Source organism: Musca autumnalis, unplaced genomic scaffold (assembly GCF_047663935.1).
Source record: "Musca autumnalis isolate F117 unplaced genomic scaffold, ASM4766393v1 scaffold_4, whole genome shotgun sequence".
Taxonomy (NCBI): Eukaryota; Metazoa; Arthropoda; class Insecta; order Diptera; family Muscidae; genus Musca; species Musca autumnalis.
Window position 1 is genome coordinate 42,365,613 of NW_027411977.1, and position 26,760 is coordinate 42,392,372.

Here is a 26,760-nt window from a genome sequence, read left to right on the forward strand (position 1 = left end):
AGTAGCATCGGTATACATTTACACAGGGTCTTCGAATAGATCCTAAACTGAACTTAAACAAAAATTTTGAACTTTTGTGGTAGTTACCCTAAGGAGTAGAGCGATATGTGCCATTTACGAAGTTAACTTAAACAAAATATTTGGACATCCAAAGTTTGAACCAAATCGGTTGCTCCGTTCAAGATAATCGTGAGTACCATTTCAGTGAAAAATTTTTGCACTTTTGAGGGGGATGTACTGGGCCGATATGGCTCTTCTTCAAACATAAACTGAGTTTTGACAAAATTTTACGAAGGCCAAGTTTTGGTCCGAATCGGCTGTTCCGTTCGAGAGTTATCGTGCACTACAACCACAACTCTTGGGGCGCTGTAGGGCTTTTTACGGCTTTCGGGTTATTTTCTCAGGAAATATGGACTTGCTCCTGCAAAGCAAATACAAGTTGTTGCAAAAAGAATCAAAGCGTTACGAGAGCAGGCTATGAACTGCACTTATCACAAAGTTTGTGTGGGAAGTACCCGAAGGAGTGGACCAATAGAGTCCATATTCGAAGCTCTTCTATGTCTGGTAGGAATTTTACGAAGAGCAATGTATCGATTTTGAACTGTTGTGAGGGAGGTACGACTATCAGACTACGTGGGTTTTTTAAGAATATTTTTTCAACGACTATCAGACCACGTGGATTTTTTAAGAATCTTTTTTCAGCGACTATCAGACCACCTGGGTTTTTTAAGAATATTTTTTCAACGACTATTATACCCCGTGGATTTTTAAGAATATTTTTTCAACGACTATTCGACCACGTGGATTTTTTAATAATATTTTTTTAACGACTATCAGACTACGTGGATTTTTTAAGAATATTTTTTCAACGACTATCAGATCACGTAGATTTTTTAAGGTTATTTTTTTAACGACAAACAGACCAGATGGATTATTTTAAGAATATTTTTTCCACGACTATTAGCCCACGTCGATTTTTTAAGAATATTTTTTCAACGACTATTAGACCCCGTGGATTTTTTAAGAATATTTTTTCAGCGACTATCAGACCACGTGGATTTTTAAGAATATTTTTTCAACGACTATTAGACCACATGGATTTTTTAAGAATATTTTTTCAACGACTATTAAACCCTGTGGATTTTTTAAGAATATTTTTTCAACGACTATTAGACCACGTGGATTTTTAAGAATATTTTTTCAACGACTGTCAGATCACGTACATTTTTTAAGGATATTTTTTCAACGACAATCAGACCAGATGGATTATTTTAAGAATACTTTTTCCACGACTATTAGGCCACGTGTATTTTTAATAATATTTTTTCAACGACTATTAGACCCCGTGGATTTTTAAGAATATTTTTTCAACGACTATCAGACCACGTGGATTTTTTAAGAATATTTTTTCAACGACTATCAGACCACGTGGATTTTTAAGGAATACTTTTTCAACGACTATCAGACCACATGGATTTTTTTAAGATTTTTTTCAACGCCTATCAGATCACGTGGATTTTTTAAGGATTTTTTTCACCTACTATCAGACCACGTGGATTTTTAAGTACATTTTTTCAACGACTATCAGACCATCTTCGAAATTGAACTAAGCTTGGACAACATATTACGTAGGCCAAATTTGTGCCCCAATTGGTTGATCAGTTCGAGAGTTACCGTGCCAAATTTACCAAATTTCGTCCAAACATACTTGGGGTCTAAAACCATTTCTCGATAAGGCACATTTTGCCACCTAAGTAGGAAATTATGAAAGTCTTTCTATTTGCTCCAAAATCCGTATCAGACAATAAATAACATAAAATCCATTACGTAAATAGATATGTACTAATAATGGATTTGATAAAATTACAATTTTTAATTTTGATAATATGGCAATAAAACTTACTTATATATCTTTAAAATATACCGAAAATTTTCAATTGAGACAATCATTAAATAAAAAATATTTATTCCCTAGTTTTTGTTGTTTCAAAGGAAGCAAACACTTTAGAAAAAATACATAGATTTTCATTCCTAAACCACTTCAATTATGACTACTTCCTCTTCCTAGATGTGTATAGGTTCATAGTTTTTTTTTTCATCCACAACTACAGAGATTTGAAGTGGTACCAGCAGGGATCTTTACAAGTAAGAAAGGATCCTCTTCTTACACAAATATGCACACATCCGGTACTTAAAAAATCACAACATCCAAATAGATGTACAGAACGAACACACACCTGCAAAATTATTACACTGTGTGGAGGCAAAAGACAAGCACAAAAATCATTCCACCCCAAGACATACCCTGATGGAAGTCATTACTGCAGACACATGAGAGGAGGAAACTCATAAGAATTTTATTCCTCATTTGGAAATGAATATCAAATTACTGTGATTTCTTACTACTAACAAGGAACATTAAAATGCTAGCTGTGCTGTAAGGAAACGAAGTACAGAGGAATTTTGCAAACGTCGAGGGATGGTTCCTACCAATTTACAAGTAAAGAAATTTGAAATCCATCCTTACCATAAAATAACACACTCCCATACATATCTACAAACATACATACATATGTTAGCAATTGGATTGAATGTAGAATATTTCTCAAAATTATTGTGGGTGTTACATGTGGAACAGTCAAAACATATGGCCATATGGAAAGGGAAAGCATATGGAATTTTATTGATTTGATCTTGAAACAACAGCAGCAACAACAACAGAAGAAAGTAACAGATTCAATTTTTATGGCATTTCTCCAGAAAAGAAATATTTATTTATTTATATTTAATGATTTCCAAGTTTAAATTTATTTGATTTTTGTCTTCCCACAAAGTTTTAGCCATGCTTTGACTTCAATTTAAATAAAATTCAAATTCTCTCCACCAACCACACAATTTCATTTCAAACTTTGTTAGATTAGACTTCAACCACCAACCACAATCATTTTTTTTTTTTTTTTTTGTTAACTTGTTTCATTATCAAAAATGGAAAAAGTCCAATTTCAAAAATAATCAACAAAATGTTGTTTCCTATTTGGAATGGAAAATGTCAACAATTTGTGTTGCATCGACATCATAGGCATAAGGGATGTCAGGTACACAAATGTTAGTGTTACGTACATGTTAGTGTTATGTGCAAAAAATTGTTCATTTGAAACTTAAATCTGTATGAAAATCTGTCAGAATTGTTTTCAACAAAAGTCAAATCTAAAAAAGTAAAAATCAAATGTAGTTCGTTGGTAATGGCATCAGTTGAGAACGGCTGGACCGATTTTGATAATTCTTTTCTTTTTAATGTTCGTCATAACCCAACTTTATGCAAAGAAAATTTGACCACGCCTACTTTTTCATGTTGAATTCTAATCTTTTCTACAAAAACTACTGAACTGATTTTCCTAAAATTGTCAGGGAATTTACAGCGATGGATCCGGTGATAATAGGCTATATATTTTGTTGAATTCCGGAAGAGGGGGTACTTCCCCTATGTCCTATTTCATTAAAAATGCTATATCTTTATAAACAAAAATCAAATATCGTTCGATGGTAATGCATCAGGTAATAACGGCTGGACCGATTTGGATAATTATTTTTTTTAAATGTTCGGGTTTTATGAAACGAAAATTTGACCACGCCCACTTTTATGCTCAATTTTGTCAATTTCCATTTTTAATCTTTTCTACAAAAACTACTGAACAGATTTTCCTGAAATTGTCAGGGAATGTACAGGGATGTCCCCCGGTGAAAATAGGCTACATATTTTCTTTAATTTCGGAAGGGGCGGGGTACTTCCTCCAAACCCTATTTCTTTAAAAAAGGCTATATTTACAATAATTGCGAATGTATCGGTTTGGAAATTAATTTGCGAGGCAATTGTGGTTGTGTCTCCTACCTCAACTACTTTTTTTGGACCCAAAGACATGACCACGCCCACTTTTTAAAATATGTTACATCTACAAAACTACTGAACCTATTTCCTGAAATGTTCAGTGAATGTACAGGACATATTTTCTTGAATTTGGAAGGGGCGGGGTACTTCACTTTGTCATATTTAAAAACGCCATATCTTTATGAATAAAAAACGTATGCTGTCATAACCCAACTTAGTTTTTTATGGAAAGAAAATTTTACCGCGGCCACTTTTTTCAATTTTGAATTTAAATTTTTTTCTGCAGAAACTACAAAGCCTGTTTTCCTGAAATTGTCAGGGAATGTACAGTGAAACAGTCTACGTATTTTATTGAATTCCAGAGGGGGCGTGGCACCTCCCCTATGCGATATTAAAAAAAAACGCTATATTTGCAAAAACAAGTAAAAAAGAATCAATCGGCTTTGCGGATAAAGGTATACCCTCAGCCCGTGTGAATTGAATCACCTTCTTCCCAAAAAAAATGTATGTATTTAGGGGGTCTTTAGAAATTTGGGCGTATGAACTTGCAGACAAAGATATGGATTAGGATAAGATCTCAAAAGTTTTGCGGGGGAGGTACCTAAAGGAATGGTAGGAAGTGTGTCTTATTTTGGCAGTCATTCCTCTCGATATGATATTATATCAGGGCTTGCCCACGAAAAACATCATATCGCTGTAAACAGGGTACTCCTAGTAGCCCTTCGGTAAATTTCTACAGGATTCTCGCACAGACCCTTAACCGCACTTAAACAAAAGTGTTTGACATGGGCCAATAGGGCCCACTTTTGAACCTAAACTAAGTTTGGACAAAATATTTCGAGATCCAAAGTTTGGACCAAATCGATTGCTCCGTTTATGATATATTGCGCTTACCATTTTAGTGAATATTTTCGAACTTTGGTAGGGGAGGTACCAGAAGGAGTGGACCTATAGGCACCATCTTCGAATTTCATCTATAGTGTGGACAAATGCACTATTCGATTCGGGAGTTGTCGTGAGCACTAGCCACACACATGCTGGTTGAAGGGGTTTTCAGCTCATTTTCTCAAGAAGTATGAACTTGTGACTTAAAAAACTTGTACCATTGTAATAGGGGCCTTGAGTGCAACACGTTGCAAGAAAAATCAAAACGATTCGAGAGGAGGTCCTAACCTGCACTTTTCCGAAATTTTGTGTAGGAGGTACCCGAAGGAGTGGACTGATAGAGTCCATATTGGAACATGATCTATGTCTGGTAGACATATTACGATGTGACCAAATCGGTTACTACCTTTAAAAGTTATCGTCGCACAATCTTTCCGAACATTCTCAATCCTTTGGGGGGGAGTTACCAAATGAGTGGACCGCTACAGCCCGTCTTAGAACTTGATTCAACTATGGGCAAAATATTAAGATAGCCAAATTTTGGATCGTATTGGTTTATCCGTTCGAAAGTTACCGCGCGCTCGATCCACAACACATGGTGCCAAAGCGGCAGCTTTCAGACCATGTAGTCAGGAAGTATGGACTTGCCCCTGAAAAAACTTGCACCGTCGTAATGGAGGCAGCGAATACAAGTTGCTATAACAAAAATCGAAGCGATTCGAGAGTTAGTCCTAAACTAAACTTTTCCGAAATTTTGTGTGGGAGGTATCCGAAAGAGTGGACCGATAGATAACATATTGGAATATCATCTACGTCTGGAAAAAAATTCAGGATGTGTAAAGTATGGACCAAATCGGTTACTACCTTTAAGAGTTATCGTGAGTACAATTTTTCCGAACATTTTCCAACTTTTGTGGGGGAGGTACCTGAAGGAGTGGACCGATATGGCTCATCTTCGAACTTAAACTAAGTTTAGACAAAATATTACGAAGACCAAATTTTGGTCCAAATGGGTTCATCCGTTCGAGAGTTATCGTGCGCACCAGCCAGCAAGACAGACAGACAGACAGACGGACATTGCTAAATCGACTCCAAAAATAATTGATTTTCGGAAAATTTAGCTTAAATTCTCAAAGTACTGAAAAGCAGGAGGTACCGTTATATGGGGGCTATAGCCAAACGTGTACACAGGCCCACAATTTTTGGTGGAAATGTTTTGTGACCACTAGGAACCCTAAGTACCAAACTACAGCTAATTTTGTAGGAAAATTTGGCTTAAATACTCAAAATACCGAAGATCGGAAGGTATGGCTATACCAAAATATTAGCAGATATTGTTCATATTCATCCAAAAATTATGCTACCACTTGTGACCACTAGGAACCCTAAGTACCAAACTACAGCTAATTTTGTAGGAAAATTTGGCTTAAATACTCAAAATACCGAAGATCGGAAGGTATCGCTATACCAAAATATTAGCAGATATTGTTCATATTCATCCAAAAATTATGCTTCTTCGGGTCAAATACGAAACCGCTTAGATTTAAAAATTAGCAAAATATCGAAGAAGAACGGTAAAAGCCGGCTTATTCAGTCGAAGACCAGCGAAAAAAAAAAACCTTTCATATCGACAAAAAATGAAGTAGCCAGACTGGAATTCGCCAAGACCCATTTGAACTGCTGTGTCAAAAATGGAGGACTGTACGTTTTCCGATGAATCTATGTTTAATTTGAAGTATTCAGATGACAAAAGGAGCGGACCAAATGGGCAACGGTTAAATCCTAAATATTGCAAAGACACTGTGAACACATGGAGGCGTGTGGGATTTTTTCTCCGGGCATGGGATTGGACCAATTCATAAAATTAATGGAATTATGGATAGTTTCAAGTATCGTAATGTATTAAAAGGCGTGATTTTTCCTTATGCTGAAGAACAGATGTCACTTAGATGGACCTTCTAGGAAGATAAAGAGCCAAATCATGTATCGAAAGTGGCTAAGGAGTGATTCCAAAGCAATTTGACAGAAGTTCTCCATTGGCCTGCCCAATCCGCTCATCTTAGCTCTCGATTGGGCCTTGTGGGAGATCGTTAACTCAAAAATCAACCGAAAAAATTGCAAAACCAAAGAAAATTTATTTGAAGCCGAAAAAGTAGCCTGGGAAGCGCCATCGACTGCAATAATTAATAATTTAAAGATGTGCTTGTGTCATACAGAATAGAGGATACGCAACGAAATATTGATTTCAATAATCTTTGTTGTACCTCAAATTGGGGGGCTTTAGTTTTGTCCGCTTATATTTCCGGCCTAAAATGTTTTTTATACCCTCAGCCTTTAGGCTAAGGAGGGTATATGGTAAATTTCAAATTTCCTTTACAATTCCATCGAAAAAAAATTAAAAAAATTTTGTACAAGCACATTCACGATTTTTGGTACATGGGTTAAGAAAAAAATCGTGGTTTCAAATCTGTTCGCGTTCACAAAATCGGATGCTGCGCCCAAAAGTTAGGGGGGATTTTATTCCCTTATAAAGAAAAAAATTTTAAAAATTCCCTTTGTGTTGTAATAAGAAAATTTATATATAAAGCGTTAACAGCATTTAATATCTATCCGTAGATGCCTAAATATTTACTAAATATATTTCTATTTTCGCGGAAAATCAAGAAATACTGAAAAAATCTTGGAGTAAATTTAATTTATTCTAATTTAGAGTCCAAATAAAACTCGAAAAAATAAATTAAAAATACGTACAGATTCTGGACAACGCGTAGAAAAATATGAGACCAAAATTTTAAAGATAGGATTTATAACTGCCATATTACAGCAACAACAAAAGACGAAAACTTATTGTTGGAATATTATTTCAAAAATATATTTTTTGTTCAATACGAAAAATAGAAAAAACATTTTTGGGAGTTATTCTACTACTTCGCTAAATTTCGATGCAAGGACTGACGGACTTTGCTGAAACTTCTCCAGGGAAAATGCGATGATAAACCCGAAAGTGTATTTGCTTACTTTGATAAACAATAGGATTATGAAATAGTAAGTGATATTGAAATTACATCCAAAGAAAAAACATAAAAGTTAAAAAACGTATAATTCGCGAATTCGTTAAAATCAGTTAAGGCGCATGCGCTTTTCAGATACAGCTAGTGCATCTCTGTCAATATGTAGCGATTTTTCCACTTTTCATTCAGCGGCCAAAGTGTGCTGTCAGCTGCATCTTACTGTTCAAAAAACCTTAATGTGGGTAAAAATTGCGCGATCTACATAAGATTATAAGGCGCATCTGATTTCAGTGACCGCCTATAAAAAATACGTCATTATAACAAATTTTAAACAAATTCTTCAAGAACCGCGGATGTGCTACCAAATTCTATTTTATATGAAATACGAATATTACTCCAGAATCTCGGTAATTTATGCCCCACGGTTTTGGAAAATAATATCATCGCGAATAAAAGGTTCCATTTATGTAAAAATAACCAAAGAAAATCGCGGTTCAATGCGCGGAATCATCAAAATATAATTTTGCAGAATTTCCTACTTTCAAGGTATCTATAACCGCCGTTTTAGTGGATGGATTTGAAAGCGGAAGGGTTCATTAGATCCGGCGCGTAAAAAAACTAAAATCACGCGGGGTTCAAGGGTACCTAAGTCACAGTTGTAAATTTTGAAACCAAAAAATAGGTTTTTAAAGAAAATTTACACACCAAAATCTCGACTTTGGACTTCTATTACTAGGAAGCTGTATGAAGCACATTCATGAGATATACATCAAACGACGTGGAATCACGAGTTCTACAATCCAGTAAATAGTTTGGGTAATTATCTGGTTGCGCCCTCCAATTGTAAGAAAAATTCAAAAAACCCAGATTTCAAAACTTCAAAATGTCAGCATCGATTTTAGGGGGATGCAGTGTATATATCGAAAAGTCATACATTAGAACCATGTTGCCCGAGGGGTATTCCTCAATTCTTTCTTTTAGCTTATGTCTGAATTTTCCGTGGTTTGACCAGAAATCAAGAAAGAACACAAAAAAACTTGTAAACTTCAACACATTTTTACCCATTTTTTAATATTACCACCAACGCAGCTTCCACGAAAATTATTTGTTATGGTCCATATTATGAGATCGTGGCTAAAACACTTCAATTAATATAAATATATTCATATTGTATAAAATATATTGACAGTTCGCGACTTATTAAATGGTGAACCTCAACTTCAACGATTGTAAAACATTTTTGAATATTACCATATACACTTTGATACGATGAAAATGTGCCTCATCGAAATAATGGTTTTAGACCCCAAGTATGTTTGGACGAAATGTGTTTCAGACAATTTGGAGTCGATCTAGCCATGTCCCTCCGTCTGTCTGTCTGTCTGTCCTGCTGGCTGGAGCGCACGGTAACTCTCGAACGGATGAACCGATTCGGTTCAAATTTCGGCTTTCGTAATATTTTGCCCAAACTTAGTTTAAGTTCGAAGATGAGCTACATCGGTCCCTTCCGGTACCTCCCCCACAAAAGTTCGAAAGTGTTCGGAAAGTTTGTGCGCACGATAACTCTTGAAGGGAGTGACCGATTTGGTCCATACTTTGTATAGCGTAAACTTTCTACCAGAGTTATATGAGGTTTCAATATGGTCTCAATAGGTCCACTCCTTCGGTACCTCCCAACATTTCGGAAAAGTTCAATTTAGGGCCATCTCTCGAATCGCTTTGATTTTTGTTTTAGCAACTAGTATTCACTACCCTCCATACGACGGTACAAGTTTCATCAGGGGCATGTCAATACTTCCTGAGAAAATAGCATGAAAGTTGCAAAAACCCCTATGACACCGTCTGAGGTGGTTGGAGCGCAAGATAACTCTCGAACGGATCTACCGATTCCGTCCAAAATACGGCCTTAGTAATCTTTTGTCCAAACATAGTTTAAGTTTGAAGATAAGCTATATCGGTCCAATCCTTCAGGTACCTCCTCCACATAAGTTCAAAAATGTTCGCAAAAATTGTTCGTACGGTAACTCTTGAAGGGAGTGGCCGAATTGGTCTATACTTTACACATCCTAATATATCTACCAGATATATATCAGGTTCAAATATGGACTATATTTGTCCACTCCACCCGGTACCTCCCACACAAAATTTTGGATAAGTTCACTTTAAGACCTAATATGGAATCACTTTGATTTTTGTTGAAGCAACTTGCATTTGGTACCTCAATTACGATGGTAAAAGTTTTTTTAGGGGCAAGTCCATACTGCTTGAGCAAACAGTCCGAAGAGTGTAAAACCCCCTATGGCACCATATGTTGTGGCTGAAGATCCACTTCCATAACGGTCAATGTCGATCCATTCCTTTTAGTATCTCTTCCGCAAAACTTTTGATCTTGAATCCTAATCAAAATTTTTGTCGGTTCAAACGCCAAACATTTTTAAAACACCCTAAATACATACGTATTTTGGAAAGAAATTGTTTTAATATACACAGGCTGAGGGTATATCTCTGTCGGCAAAACCGACTGATACTTTTTTACTTGTTTAATTTTAACTTTTGTTTATTAAATTTTGAATTCCTTATTTTTGTGTTTTCCAATAATAAAGATATAAATAAATAGAAAGAAAAAAAAATAAATTTATCACTTTGTTTTCTTAAAAAAATTATCATTTTAAAAAATGTACTGAGGGGGTGCTTTGGTTTTGGCCGACACTGTATATTTTAATTATTCATTTCGGAGGAGGTGGGGTACCTTCCCCACGCCTTTCTTTTATGATTTATGTCTAAGCCAAACTTATGATTATATCGGTTTCATCATAAATTTTGGGAGGAAATGGGGTTGTGTGTACCGTAGGTACATATTGGGGCCAAAATACCGGACCACTTTTTAAATAAGTTATATATTGAAAACTGATAACCACGCCCACTCTTTTCGGGGTCCTATTGTTTTATAATCGCTAAATTTGCTAAACTTATGAGTGCATCGGCTTGCAAATTAATTTTCGAGACAACGGTGGTTGCTTGGGGTTCAACGGTCCATCAGCCATCAAAAACTAAAACATATATGTAAGTCTTAATAAGCGGGAGAATTCGACTTAACAATTTTTTAACTTTTATAATTACATCGGTTTAGGATAAAGACCGGGGACATGGACGATAATAAATCCTAAACAGCATCAATTGGCGAAAAATCCAGGAAAGTCCGTAAGAGAAAAGAATGGCTACAGACAAAATATGTCCATAAATTTTAAATTCTCCTCGGTTTCACAATGGACCGAAGAAGCGAGGTAGAAAATACCTATTTTTGAATTGCCAAGCATAAAGTCCATAAAAAGTTGTCATTAAAACTTATTACGACGGGCCAGCAACGCGGACCTGGGTCTGCTAGTATTCAATACGGAATGACGTCTAAAAAGAGCTTTTCTTCAAAACCACACGAAAAATCCTAGAAAATTAAGTTTAAAAAAAGGTTATTACTCTTTGTGTCCTTAAAAACTGTTCTTATAAAGTCCTGGACCAGGTTCTCCCACCGCAGCCGTTCAGTAACATGTTTAGACTTTCGCCAAATGCAGCCATACCTAAATCGTCCTTTCCTAGTAAACTTCAACTCGGATATTAATACTAAAATAACAATGATAAAATTCATGCATATGCATGTTAAGCTATCCACTTCATCTCTGTATCAGTTTGAGTCAGAAAAACAATTGTAATCATATCACTTTTTTCCCCTCTTAAGCCCTCCAATTGTTTAAAATACTGCTACCCCACTCTGCCAGCAAATCCAAAAATGTCATATCTGAAATGAATTCGTTTTGCTTCCATTTTCATATGGAACCAAATAAATCATGTTTATTGTTCGTTCTGCCGCCAGAATTGTTGGAGAGGGTGCTTTTTTTGTAATTTAAAATTAAATCAAATTTTAATGGTTTTCTAATGAATCCCCTCTTCTGGTGATACATAGGCCTGGTATGCGCGTGAAAAATATGTGCATATCTAGTGATGCCACATGAGGGAGAGACAACAATGCCCCAAGGATTTGAATAGATATGAATTACACATATTCCAATACATAAATGTGCATACGTATGTAGGTATATTAATGTGGGTAAATATGCATATCAAAATATTAAAGACATAAATTATTAATATTAAACGTCATGATTTTTTTGTCATGGCTTTAGGACAAAATTTAGTACATTTAGGAATTTTTGTATTATGCGGATTTGTAGTTGGTCGGAGGTTAAAACATCTGGTGTTTCTGCAAGAATTATAATACGTTCGCACCTATTGATAAAAAGAAAATCCCTCTCATTCTTTGGTGTGACAGAAGTCATTTTCTTGATTGTGAAAAATGTAACCTTAATCGGATTAATTGAATATAATTACACTACCCACTCTAATATCAACTTATCGTCACCCCTTTCTCGCAGTGCAAGCTTGGAAAATTGTTAGCATATGAAAATCAATAACAATCAACATCAGCATCATCATCACCAAGAGCATGCATATGACTATCATCATAACCACAATGACACAACATTGTATCAAAAAAAGAAAAAACCTACAATGCCACCCCTTCTCTCTATCACATTTTATATCACTTGAATGATTGCAACAATTTGTGTAAATAATGCTATTGGATTAATAACACCCCAAAGTGGTGTGGCATGGCGGGCGGTAAGAGATATCACATCATCAACTACCCAGCTCAGCAAAAAAATACAATTCAAGTGAATCAAATTTAATTGTTGATAATAGAAGCCGGGACATTTGTTGCAATCCATAAGCTTTTCGTTGAAATGGAGTGATGTTGTAAAACTTGAAAGAGCTCAAAATGTATTTCAAACTAAATTGAGAACAGCTGTTTCAAAACAAAATAAATAAACGAGTTTTTCTGTGTGAAGCCTGTGGATCGAAAGGTTTTTCTAAATTTATTTGTTAAATGTTTTAGATTGTATAGCCACACACACAAATACACTCATGGCACATGCACAAGAACTGTCACAGTCATTGCATTTTATTCTCATGTTCTGTCAATTCTGCACTTTCCAGATGGAGGGAGATTTTTTGTGAAAAATTACATGGGTATCTGGCAGACCGTGCAACAACAATAACATTCATACATCCAACAAAGATAGTATTTTAACTTCAAACCTTAACCGAACCACTACTAACACCACCATCTCTAACGCCATCTGAGTCAATTCTGTATCTGTGTGATGCATGCATCAGTTTCATCAGCCGTAAGCAACGTACTTGTTGTACTGGCGTTGATGACTGCCTCTGGCCGTGGCTCCTTATGTTTTTGTTGTTGTTGCTTTTGTTTCTCCTGCAAAGTAAATTGAAAATGACAGTTGGTTGTGTCAAAAGAAAAATTGTTAAAAACTTCACATTTGTAAGAGAAGACATACAAAATCACAAACATACACACGTACGCACTCGTACCCGAAGCATTCCTCGATTTTATATGTTTCTGTTATAAGCAAACTTTGTATCTACTCCACGGATGCAGATCTCTCGTTATTTTAATGCATGTGTCGTTATTCTGTCAGTGTTGTTCTGAGGCACAGTGGAGGAAACGTTTGCTTGTTAGAACAGATGAAAGAAAGAGTGGAGTGGAGAACACAATTATAGCGTTGCAACAGAAACCACAATTAATACTAAAAACTTTAGTGCGAGAGGTGTATGTATGAAGGAGTGACGCTAGATATTTGGACATTTCGGAAGGCTTCTCCTAACAAGCAAATTATTGAAATTTTATTTTGTACGAGAAATTATCTTAAACAGGATTAGAGGGCAAAAGTGTTAAAATTTTGCGGACGAGGTACCTGAAGGAATGGGCCGACATGGTCCATCATGGAGCAGAATTTAATTTTGGGAGTCATTCCTTTCAAAAGTTATTGTAGATTTTTGGACCATTATGTTAGGGTGCCACCGTGGTGCAATGGTATGCACACCCGCCTTGCACGCTGATGGTCGTGGGTTCGATTCTCCGGGCAGTCAACATCAAAAATTTTTCAGCGGTGGCAAAATACCCCTCAGTAATGTTGGCGACATTTCCTGAGTATTTCAGCCATGTAAAACTTCTCTACAAAGTGGAGTCTTAAGACACGCCGTTCGGACCGGGCGATAAACAGTAGGTCCTATATCATTGAGCTAATATGAATCGGGGTGCAGTCATTGATATGAGAGAAGTCTCCCTTGTCCCGTATGGGATGTTTGTGGAACAGTTATATATATTATGTTAGGAAACATGAACTTGCCCCCTGAAAAACACTATAACGATGGAAGAAAATTGAAGATTTGCAAAATTCGGCCAAATCGGACAATCGATTTGTGAGTTGCAGTGTTTTTCAGTCATTTTAGATGGTGGATAATTATTTTAAGTTGTTTAGATAACGTGCATAATGATTCTATATAATTTTAATAAGGCTGATAATGATTCTATGTCATTTTCATAACACGGATAGTGATTCTACATCATTTTCATAACGGGGATATTGATTTTAAGTCATTTAGTTAACGTTGATATTTATATCAAGTAATTTGTACAACGTGGATAATGATTTCACGTTATTTGGATAACGTGGATAAAGTTTTCACGTTATTTGGATAACGTGTATAAAGTTTTCACGTTATTTGGATAACGTGGATAAAATTTTCACGTTACTTGGATAATAATTCTATACCATTTTCATAACGTGGATAATGATTTTAAGTTATTTGGATGACGTGGACAAAGTTTTCACATTATTTGGATAACATGGATAATAATTCCATACCTTTTTCATAACGTGGATAATGATTTGAAGTTATTTGGATAACGTGGATAATGATTTCACGTTATTTGGATAATGTGGATAAAGTTTTCACGTTATTTGGATAACGTGGATAATGATTCTATACCATTTTCATAACGTGGATAATGATTTTTAAGTTATTTGGATGACGTGGATAAAGTTTTCACATTATTTGGATAACGTGGATAATGATTCCACGCCATTTTCATAACGTGGATAATGATTTTAAGTTATTTGGATGACGTGGATAATGATTTCACGTTATTTGGATAACGTGGATAATGATTCTATACCATTTTCATAACGTGGATAAAGATTTCAAGTTATTTGGATGACGTGGATAATGATTTCAAGTTATTTGAATAACGTGGATACTGATCCTATAACATTTTCATAAAGTGGATAATGATTTTGAGTTATTTGTATAAAGTGGATGATGACTTTTAGTTAATTGAATAACGTGGATATTGATTATAAGTTATTTGGATAACGTGGACAACGATTCTATATCATTTTCATGCCGTGGATAATAACGCGGATAATAATATCAAGTTATTTGGATAACGAGAATAATAATATTAAGTTATTTGGATAACGTGGATAATGATTTCACGTTATTTGGATAATGGTTTCATGTTATTCGGATAACGTGGATAGTTATTCTATATAATTTTCATAACGTGGATAATGATTTTAAGTTATTTGAATAACGTGGATATTAATTTCAAATTTGTGGGATGACGTGGATAATAAATTTGTAATATTTTTATAATGTGGATAATGATTTTAAATTATTTGGATAACGTGGATAATGATTATAAGTAATTTGTATAACGTGGATAATGATGTTAAGTTATTTGGATAACGTGGATAATGAATTAAAGTTATTTGGATAATGGTTTCATGTTATTCGGATAACGTGATTCTATATCATTTTCATAACGTGGATAATGATTTTAAGTAAATGGAATAACGTGAATAGTACTTTAAAATTTTTGGGATGACGTGGATAATAAATTTGTAATATTTTTATAATGTGGATAATGATTTTAAATTATTTGGATAACGTGGATAATGATTTTAAGTTACTTGGATAATGGTGATTATAAGTAATTTTTATAACGTGAATAATGATGTTAAGTTATTTGAATAAAGTGGATAATAATTTAAAATTTTTGGGATGACGTAGATAATGATTTCACATTACTTGAATAGCGTGGATAATAAATTTGTATTATTTTTATAATGTGGATAATGATTTTAAAAAATGTATAATGACGTTAAGTTATTTGGATAATAATTTCACGTTATTTGGATAACGTGGATAATGATTTCACGTTATGTGGATAACGTGGATAATGATTCTGTATCGTCAATCAATTTTGATGCTTCTGTATCATTTTCATAACGTGGATAATTATTCTAGTTCTTTGGATAACACGGATAACGATTTTAAGTTAATTGAATAACGTGGACAATGATACTAAATTACATGGATAACAGGTTTAATGATTCTATATTATTTTTTTGCGTGGATAATTGTTATATACAATTTCATAACGTTTATAACGATTTTAATACATTTGGATAACGTGGACAATGATTCATTATCATTTTCATAACGTGAATAAAGGTTCTTTACCATTTTCATAACGTGGATACAAATTTAAAGTTTTTTACATAACGTTAATAATGATTATATATCATATCCATAACGCGGATAATGATTTTAGGTTATTTGGTTAACGTGGGTAATGATTTTAGGTTATTTGGATGATGTGGATAATGATTTTACGTTATTTGGATAACGTGGATAATGACTTAATATCATTTTTATAACGTGAATAATGATTTTAGGTTATTTGGATAACGTGGGTAATGATTTTAAGTTAATTGGATAACGTGGATAATGATTTTAGGTTATTTGGATGACGTGGATAATGACTTAATATCATTTTTATAACGTGAATAATGATTTTAGGTTATTTAGATAACGTGGATAATGATTCTATAAAATTTTCATAACGTGGATATTGATTCTATACAATTTTCATAACGTGGATAATGATTCTATACAATTTTCATAACGTGGATAATGATTTTAAGTTATTTGGATAAAGTGGAGAATGATTTAAAGTTAATTGAATAATGTGGATAATAGTTCTATATCATTTTCATAACGTGGATAATGATATTACTAAATATCAATTTTATAACGTGGATAATGATTTTATGTTATTTGGATAACGTGGATAATGAATCTATATAATTTTCATAACGTGGATAATAATTTTTAATTATTTGAATATTGCGGAAACCTATACTAAGTTATTTTCATAACATGGATAATTACTAAATATCATTTTTATAACGTGGATAATGATTTTATGTTATTTGGATAACGTGGATAATTATTTTAGGTTATTTGGATAACGTGGATAATGATTCTGTATAATTTTCATAACGTGGATAATGATTTTAGGTTATTTGGATAACGTGGGTAATGATTTTAGGTTATTTGGATAACGTGGGTAATGATTTTAGGTTATTTGGATAACGTGGGTAATGATTTTAGGTTATTTGGATAACGTGGATAATGATTTTAGGTTAATTGGATAACGTGGATAATGTCTTAATATCATTTTTATAACGTGAATGATTTTAGGTTATTTGGATAACGTTGATAATGATTCTATACAATTTTCTTAACGTGGAAAATGATTTAAAGTTATTTGGATAAAGTGCATAATGATTTAAAGTTAATTGAATAATGTGGATAATAGTTCTATATCATTTTCATAACGTGGATAATGATTTTTAATTATTTGAATAACGCGGAAACCGATACTAAGTTATTTGCATAACGTGGATAATTACTAAATTTCATTTTTATAATGTGGATAATGATTTTAGGTTATTTGGATAATGTGGATAATGATTTTAGGTTATTTGGATAACGTGGATAATGATTTTAGGTTATTTGGATAACGTGGATATAAAAAAAATTATATGGAAATATAATTTTCATAACGTGGATAATGATTTTAGATTATTTGGATAACGTGGATAATGATTTTAGGTTAATTGGATAACGTGGATAACGATTTTAAGTTAATTGGATACCGTGGATATTGACTTTAAGTTACTTGGATATCGTGGATAATGATTCTATATTATTTTTAACGTGGATAATAGTTTTATATCATTTTCATAGCTTGTATAATGATTTTAATTTATTTGGATAACGTGGAAAATGATTCTTTATTATTTCCATAACGTGAATAATGAATCCTTACCATTTTCATAACGTGGATAAAAATTTAAAGTTATTTGGATAACGTTGATAATGATTCTATATCATTTTCAAAACGTGGATAATGATTTTAAATTACGTGGATATGGTGGATAATGTTTTTAAATTACGTGGATAAATTATGTGGATAACTTGGTTTAAATCACGCTTTGGATAATAATTCAATATTGTGGGTAAATACTATTTGAGCAATTTTCCATTCAGGTTCTTTCGAAAAATCCCAAATTTTCCTCCACTGTGCCAGCACAGCAGATTTGCATGACATTTTACTCCAGTCTTTTGGGTTTTCGTCCGTCCGTGCATCTACACTACACATTCATTCTGTGCTAGCCCCGATCGTTGGTGTGTTGTTACTTTATCAGACAGTTGTCATTACTTACTTTACCTACCCTAATGTTGTGCCTAATTTTTATGTTTTTCTTCCTCTTCCTTCTATGTATGTTCTGTGTGTTGTTCATGGATTTTGTGAATGAAGGGAATCTTACGACCTCCATACTATAGCGGAGAAGAAGTAGAAGAGTATGAGAGAGACCTAAACCGGCAGTTTGAAATTATTGAAGAAAACAAAATTTACTCACTTTGTGTATTGTTTTTTTTTTTGTAGCTGGTGGCGACAATGCTGCATTATTGTTGTTTTTGGTTTTAAGTATGCATCCAGCCATCCTCTTTGAATATAGTATGTTGTTTTACCATCCGAACAAGTATCTGCATATGTTCAGAAGAGTTTAATGAAAGAAGGGCGAGTATCTGTGCGTGTGTGTGTGAGTGAGTTTGTTGAAGAGTGTGAGGTTTTTGTGTTAAGGGTCTTTTTGGTTATTTAAAACATTCGTACTAAATGTGCATAGGCTTACCACAAAAGGCACACAAAGGCACACAAACGCACACACACACACACACTCACTCACTCACACTCTCTTTCTGCCACACAGATACTCGGTTCATACGAAAAATCCTATGGCTGTTTATTCTCCATACGCCAATGTTTTGTTAGTCTTACTTGAAACGTCTACGGGAACGTATCTCGAAATATACAATGAATGGATTAACGTAACGCCGCAGCAAACGAAGCGATCATCACATGAAGAAAATTCACTCTCGTAAATGAAACGTAAAAATAATACGCGCGTGACTTCCTATTCAAAAGAAAAAAAAAATAACGTAAAAGTGCATACTACTGCTAGAAGAAGAAGAAGCAGAATACAAAAATATTCAAAAAAAATTAAATAAAAAATATGAAAAACGAAAAAAAATAAATACCCCAAATTCTTTTGGTGTGAGCCGTGTATGTGTGTGTTTAACCAATGTGCATTTTAATGTCAACTGCAACCGATACCAGCAACTTTTGCTGATCCCCAATGTGAAATATTATTATTATGCTAACCCATGGGGACCGTATTATTTTTATACGGCATTTGTGGATATACAATTTACTATGTGCTCATAAAAACAACGGTAACAACTTTATAAGCGGTAATCGGCTTTCAAGTCCTCATAACCGGAGTCAGTGTAATAGTGTAATTTTAACAACAACAACAGGAATTTTATACAACAATTTCATTGTAATCTTTACCATTGTTATACAAAAACAACAACAACAACTGTGCCATAAAATGTTAACTCGTAAAGGTTCATATTCACTAACATGTGCAAAAATGTCACAGGCATCTGCAACAATGTCAACAATTGAATCGGGATCATCACCAGCAGCATCCTGTGTATCATTTACCAGCAATACAAATATGGAGGAAATATTACAAACAACAACAGGAGTATGTTCTGCTTCTTTGTCATCCTCCACTACATCGTCGTCAGAATCAACATCATCATCATCATCCCCAACCCCAACGCCAGCATCAACATCTCCCCGCTCATCCTCATTGTCAACATCACGTAGAGCAACCTCACTTGCCATGACAACTAAAAAACGTACTTCATTATTGGCCAAATCAGCATCAGCTGCCTCGGCCATGCAAAGACGTCAAAGGTAATTATAATTAACAACATAAAAACATGGGGGGTTTCCCCGGAACCCTTTTTATACGCGAATGGGTGGTGGTATTCCGTTTTGGTGGTGATTCGCATTAATGAACCTAAAGGATATATTAAAATTAAATTAGAGTGGCTGCAAAAATAATGATGGATTATCCCAAAATTAAAACTGGTGATTAGTGGAAATTTTTTGTGGAAGTGTTGTAAATGTTCCAAAAGGAAAAGAAAGTAATAATTTCACGGAAATATTTGTCAATGAAACATGGAATTTGGGACAAAAATTTCACTGCAGAACATAGGAGAAGTTTTGAAGGAGTAAAATGACCCACATAGTGTACGAAAAATCAGATTTAAAATATTTTGCCAATTGACGAATAAGGTGCAAAATATTCTCTGACGGACTGTAGGTCAAAAAATATTTTTACCGGGGAAGTACTTAAATGATCTTCTTAATATACTTTGTTGGCGCCCAACGTAATATGGAATAATTATCTTTTTGAGTAAAATGTCCCACATAGTGTACGAAAAAATCAGATTTAAAATATTTTGCCAATTGACTAATAAGGTGCAAAACATTCTCTGACAGACTGCAGGTCAAAAAATATGAACTTTTTAATATACTTTATTGGCGCCCAACGTGGAGTTTTTCGTTCCAAATGAAACAAAAAAATATTTTTATTGCAATTCTCACTCATACCTTGTAATAAATTCCTAAATTATTTTTGGCTAACTGTTCCTGTTAAATATTATCCATTTTATGAAATATTGCAATTGGCGCCCAACGTTGTATTTATATTGCGCTAAACGTGCAGTTTTTCGTTCTAAATTAAACAAGAAATATTTTTATTGCAATTCTCACATCATACAAATATATTCCTAAATTATTTTTGGATAACTGTTCTTGTTAAATATTACCCATTTTATGAAATATTGCAATTGGCGCCCAACGTTGTATTTATATGCAATGGACATATGTAATTATAAGCTTCGTGTAAAAACATCTAGATTTTTTTAATAGTAATAATTTATTTATATTATTTATGCTGTCTCATGAAGTTTACCAAGCATATTGATTAAAACTATATTGGCGCCCAAGGCGGGGTATCAGCCAAAACTTAATTTATTTTTATCTTAGCTTGTAATTGGAATCCTAATATACCTTATAGTAGTTCAATTGTGCATTCTTAGAAATGTTCCATGAACTCAAGTGGCGCCCAACGTGGGGGCTTTCCTTTAAATTAAAAGAAAAATATCCTTATTGTACTTATAACATATTGCGTAATAATAATTTGCTAAAAATGTTTTCGAATACTTTGATTCTGATTCCTACGACTGTTAAGCAATGTTCGGAATATGGCAAGTGGCGCCCAATGAGGGGTTTTGCTTTGACAAATCTGCACAAATGGTCTTAAAATACCTAGGTTTGGGTTAAAATACAAATCTATTTATATTTTTTCCTCTCTCTCTCTCTCTCTCTCTCTCTCTCTCTCTCTCTCTTTTCATATATAGTCATCCAACCGATCAATTTTAGCTAATGGCGCCCAACGTGGAATTTTTAGTTCAAATTTTCATTTTTTATTGAAATGAATTCCTAAACTAAAGTTGCGTATTATTGTTATTCTGATTCTAAAATAATGTTCCCAAAAAATCGGATGTATCAAGTGGCGCCCAATATGGTCTTTGTCGTTATAGAAATCATCTTAAATTGTGAGAAATTCTAAAAAAATTGGTTTTTTGATAAATGGAAATGCAACTTTCGTATATTTTTATATTTGCTGCTATAATTTGTAAGAAAGTTCCTTTCCTAAATGATCAGGGATAAAAAGTTACCCAACGCACGGAATACACAAGTGGCGCCCAAAATTGGGTTTTCCATTGATAAAATTACGCAAATAACCTGAAAAGTGCTAACTTTTGGCGAAATTGCAAATTTCTTTGGAATACTTCGATTCTGATTCCCTAGAAAGTTACCCCATGGTACGGAATATAGCAAGTGGCGCCCAATGTGGGGGTTTCATTGACAAACTTACACAAATAATCTAAAAATACCAAACCTTGGGTAACAATTAAATTTCTTTTCTTGTTTTTAACTTTCTTCTAAACTTACCTATCTGAATAAATGGCGCCCAACGTGGGCCCAAGTGGCGCCCAATGTGTGGGTTTCAATGACAAAATTATACAACTTATCTGAAAATGCCTATAGTTTTGTGAAATTGCAAATTGCAAATTTCTAGAAAGTTGCCCCATGGTACGGAATATAGCAAGTGGCGCCCAATGTGGGGGTTTCATTGACAACCTTACACAAATAATCTAAAAATACCAAACATTTGGTAAAAATTAAATTTCTTTTCTTGTTTTTTACTTTCTTCTAAACTTACCTATCTGACTAAATGACGCCCAACGTGGGATGCTTCAAAATTTTCATTTTTAATTCAGTTGTCTCAAGATCAAACAAATGTTTGGTTTTTTCTGATTCCTTAGAAAGTTACCCAAGGTAAGGAATATAGCAATTGGCGCCCAATGAGGGGGTTTTATTGACAAAATTACACAAATAACATGGAAAGTGCTAGCTTTTGGTGAAATTGCAAATTTCTTTGAAAGACTTCGATTCTGATTCCCTGGAATGTTACCCCATAATACGGAATATAGCAAGTGGGCGCCACAGTGGGGTTTTCCATTGACAAACTTACACAAATAATCTAAAAAATACCAATCTTTTGGTTCAAATTAAATTTCTTTTCTTGTTTTTTACTTTCTTCTAAAATTACCTAACTGATTATCTAACTGATCAAGATCAGACAAAGATTTTGTTATTTCGGTTCATAGGTCCAGACAAATATTTTCTTTTTTCAATATTTTTGTTTTTTTTTTTTCAGAGTGTCCGAGAATTACAACTTCACAAATATTTAATAATATAATGTCCCACATTCTGATATTTATTTTAATATATATTTTTTTTTTATAAAATACTTTATTATAAATTTAAACAAATACCTACACATATTTAATAAATCTCAAAAATCAAAAAAATACCTTTCAAATAATACTCTTTTCAGACATCTGTTGCTGCCCTTCTCCCCTATAGCAATTTATTTTCAAATAGCAGCTGTTGCCCAAAGACATTCAAGTGATTCTTAAACAAAAAAAAATCTCACAAAAACTTCCTTACTATTAAAGAACCTTAATGCCCTGTAAATCTTTCATTGTTTCCTTCCAACAAGAAATACAGAGAAAAAAATTATACCTGAATCAACACAAAAAAATCCAACTATCACCTGTCAATTTTGTACACCTTCCTCCCACCTTTTTACGGCTTATCGGCATTTCTTTTTAATTATCTTTTTTTTTCATTTATAAATTTTTTTCTAATAGTCCAAGAAAAATCTCTACAGCATCCAAACAATAAAGGCAACATCGTTTCATTATCTTAGTCACACAGTTCTGTAGGACTGTAAAAATGTAAGCAGCCAACAATTCCAGTGAAACAATCCTAAAAGGAAACCCATGTATGCTACAATTTCATCACTAATTACTGATACACAATCTTTCATGTCCTGTCCTATCATCATTGTTAGTGGGCATTGCAAGAAGAATAACTATAAAAATATTCTAGGAATTTATTTTCAATACTTTCATACAATAATTTCATTTATCTGTGTCTATGTGTGCGTGCATATCACCAGGAGAGAAGAGTGAATGTAATTTGGGTGGCCTATTCAAATTCTTTGAAACTATCCTTTTTATTTAAATTGTATGTGTGTGTGTCTGTACATATTATCCTTTTTAGTTTTGTCATACCATCATAAATCATTTGCACTTTTCAGCTTCCTCTTTTCTCTTCTTGTTGCTCTTTGTGGTTGAGTGCATTTGTGTGTGTTTGAGTATGTGTTAGTTGCGTATTATTCAAAGTGTTAAAAGTTCATCTTTTGCGTGTCACATGCGTAACTTTTGAATATTTATTCTAACAAATTTCAAGGATATTGTGTCTGTGTTTGCATATGCATTGGTTGTTAATTGGTTTTGTGGCATGTTGCTGAACAAATTTCTAATGTAATGCAAGTCAAGGAAATTGTGTTATGTCCAGGTTTCCAGGAGAATGTCAAATGGAAAGATTTTAATAACTGTGTAACTGGAAATTTTATCAATGATTTTAAAAATTGCATTGTCATTTGAAATATTGTCAATAAGGATTTAGTCCTCAACATGCCTAGTTGATATGATGGTCAAGTTGATCCAGATTTCCATTTGACAATTTTCCATACACCAATTGTCAGATTGCCGGTGAGATATGGCAATCATGGGTAAAGGTTTCCATAAGTCTCACCTCTCTCCCCAAATAGGGAAAATTGGCTAACATAAATCTCAACTTGAAAGCCTTTCTCGTACTCATAAAAATTCCCATTCCCAGAATTATTAACAATTGGCGCCCAACCATTAAGGACAATGTCATGTTAATTATCTACCACCATTATATTAACTGGCTAAATTTAATTTACAAAACAATTTTTTTAACTATTCCAAGAATTAAATTTATTTGGTATCAAAACAATAGCAAAAAAAAATACAATATACCATAGAAATGGCGCCCAAGCAGGTAACCTATGCAAATATGTAATTTCTAAATTTTTCATTATCTTTTGAATAGAAAAACAATCTCGTGTTACTTCTTTTTCTTAAGGAAATTTTATTTAAATTCATTTTCCCTCCTCCGGGGCTCAAATTTTACAATTCATCATCAATGCTTGCATCCCTTCATAATCCATCAACAATAAAAGGCAATGCCTTAAATCTTTTGTGTTTTACAGTAAATCTGTAGGCTATGTTTTTAGATCAGTTTCCTGCTGTTTTATGTCATTTTTACCTGTAAAACATCGATCTCATCATTCACCCTTAGTATGTTGCATTCAAGAAAATAATGGTTTTCCCGAAAAGAAAACAAATCATGTCCTTTCCTCTTTTTTTTCGTAAAGGACAAATGTAGAATGTTCTTGTTGATTATGGGCGGCAAAATCCTTTGTTGGATTAAAGAAAGACCACCCCAAAATTTTTGCAAAAATACACAGGTAAATGTGCAGCCAGCCAGCCACATTTATTGCAATGTTGCAATTTTGCGTGATTAACACAAACAAGCAAAACCTTGGAGGAATATGTAATTTTTAGGGGAATGTTTGCTGTATTTCCTTTCTTTTGTTCGATTGTGGCAATAAATGTTTATGGTTTGTTCCGGGCGGGTAAACAACATTTTCTCTGCATTTTTTCCACAACTTGTAATTTATGAATTTTCAACATTTTTCCATTTTTTCCACAAGTATTAATTTATGAGTTTAGAATCTTTGTCACTTGCCATTTTTTCTAATGTGTATTTTTTTAATTTTGTTACAGATTTCCCCGTACCACCACATCAACAAATGATGGTGTTAGTGTAATTGGTGTACGCAATGGATTCCTCACAAATTTGGTAAGTTTTATTTATTTAAAAAAAATTAATTTAATTAAATTAATTAAAATCTCACAAATAATGGCCTTCCCCCTAAAAAGGCAAAAACTTAAAAATATTTTTAAAAACATTTGACATTAAATTCTGCAAAAAGTCGTATATTAAAAAGTGGCGCCCAACGTGGTTCAAGGCTATCAAAAATTTTCATCAAGTTTATCCTATGGGTACCTCCAGTTATTTTTGGGAATGCCAAACTATAGAAAAAACCGGCATATCTTATAAAAATATCCCTACCCATGAAATGTTACGAAATGGCGCCCAAAGAGGGGGTAACTTGCATTTAAAATAAAACAAATATATTTTATGATAATTTGTACGTCTTGCGTCATAAATTCAGTTTTTTATAAATATTCCCTAGCAATGAAATTTACAAAACTGGCGCCCAATATGGGGAGGAGGAGGAGTGGCTTAAAAAAAGACAAAAATATTTTTACATCTCGCTTCTAACTTGCTTTAGAAAAGTTTTACTTTGGTCCCTTAAAATATTACCCATTTTGTGAAATGAGGCAAATGGCGCCCAACGTTGTATACTTCGATTCTGATTCCTTAAAAGCCACCCAGACGCACGGAATATAGCAAGTGGCGCCTAATGTAGGGGGTTACCATTGTCAGAAGTACACACATAATTTGAAAAATAGTGCTAATTTATTTCCAAGTTTTTGTTTTTTACAGCGTTTTATTTTTTTCTTTTTAATTTTTAGATATTGTTTTTAGTTAAAAAAGAAAACATATTCCTCCTTAATTAATATGATTTCGTTAACTACTTTAGAATAATTGTTATTCTGCTTTCTAAGAATGATTTCTAAATGATCGAGCGCTGAATATGTAGACTTCCGTTAAAAGAGCTTCACACATTAAGAGGAACTTCAAATATACATAATAATAATAAAATAATAATAAAAATAGTAATAATTATAATAATAATAACAATAATAATAATAATAACAATATTAATAATAATAAAATAATAATAATAATAGAAAATAATAATAACAAAATAATAATAATAAGAAAATAATAATAATAATAATAGAAAATAATAATAATAATAACAAAATAATAATAATAATAATGAAAAAATTATAATAAAAATAATAATAATAATTATAATGTGGGATTTTCCATGACAAAATTACACAAATATTATAAAAACGGCTATCTCCTAATTAAAGTTAAATTTTCTTTCCGTTTTTTTCTGTTTTTGTTTCATATAATTGTCCAACTGAAAATTATTAGCAATGGCGCCCAACGTGAGGATTTCTTTAAAAAAATATTTTCTTTCATTGCCAAATTACACAAATATTATAAAAACGGCTATCTCTTAATTAAAGTTCAATTTTCTATCCGTTTTTTCTGTTTTTGTTTCATATTGTTGCCTAACT

The 26,760-nt window shown here is 33.3% G+C and overlaps 1 protein-coding gene across 1 annotated transcript in view; it reads left to right on the forward strand.

Annotated features, from left to right (window-relative positions):
* RhoGEF3 (Rho guanine nucleotide exchange factor 3) overlaps positions 1 to 26,760 on the forward strand; it is a 1,152,743-nt gene that overhangs the window by 1,078,919 nt on the left and 47,064 nt on the right. Inside the window, exon 12 of the mRNA XM_073985772.1 lies at positions 25,264 to 25,339. Within this exon, the coding sequence (XP_073841873.1) occupies positions 25,264 to 25,339 (76 nt within the window). The remainder of the gene's footprint in view (positions 1 to 25,263; positions 25,340 to 26,760) is intronic.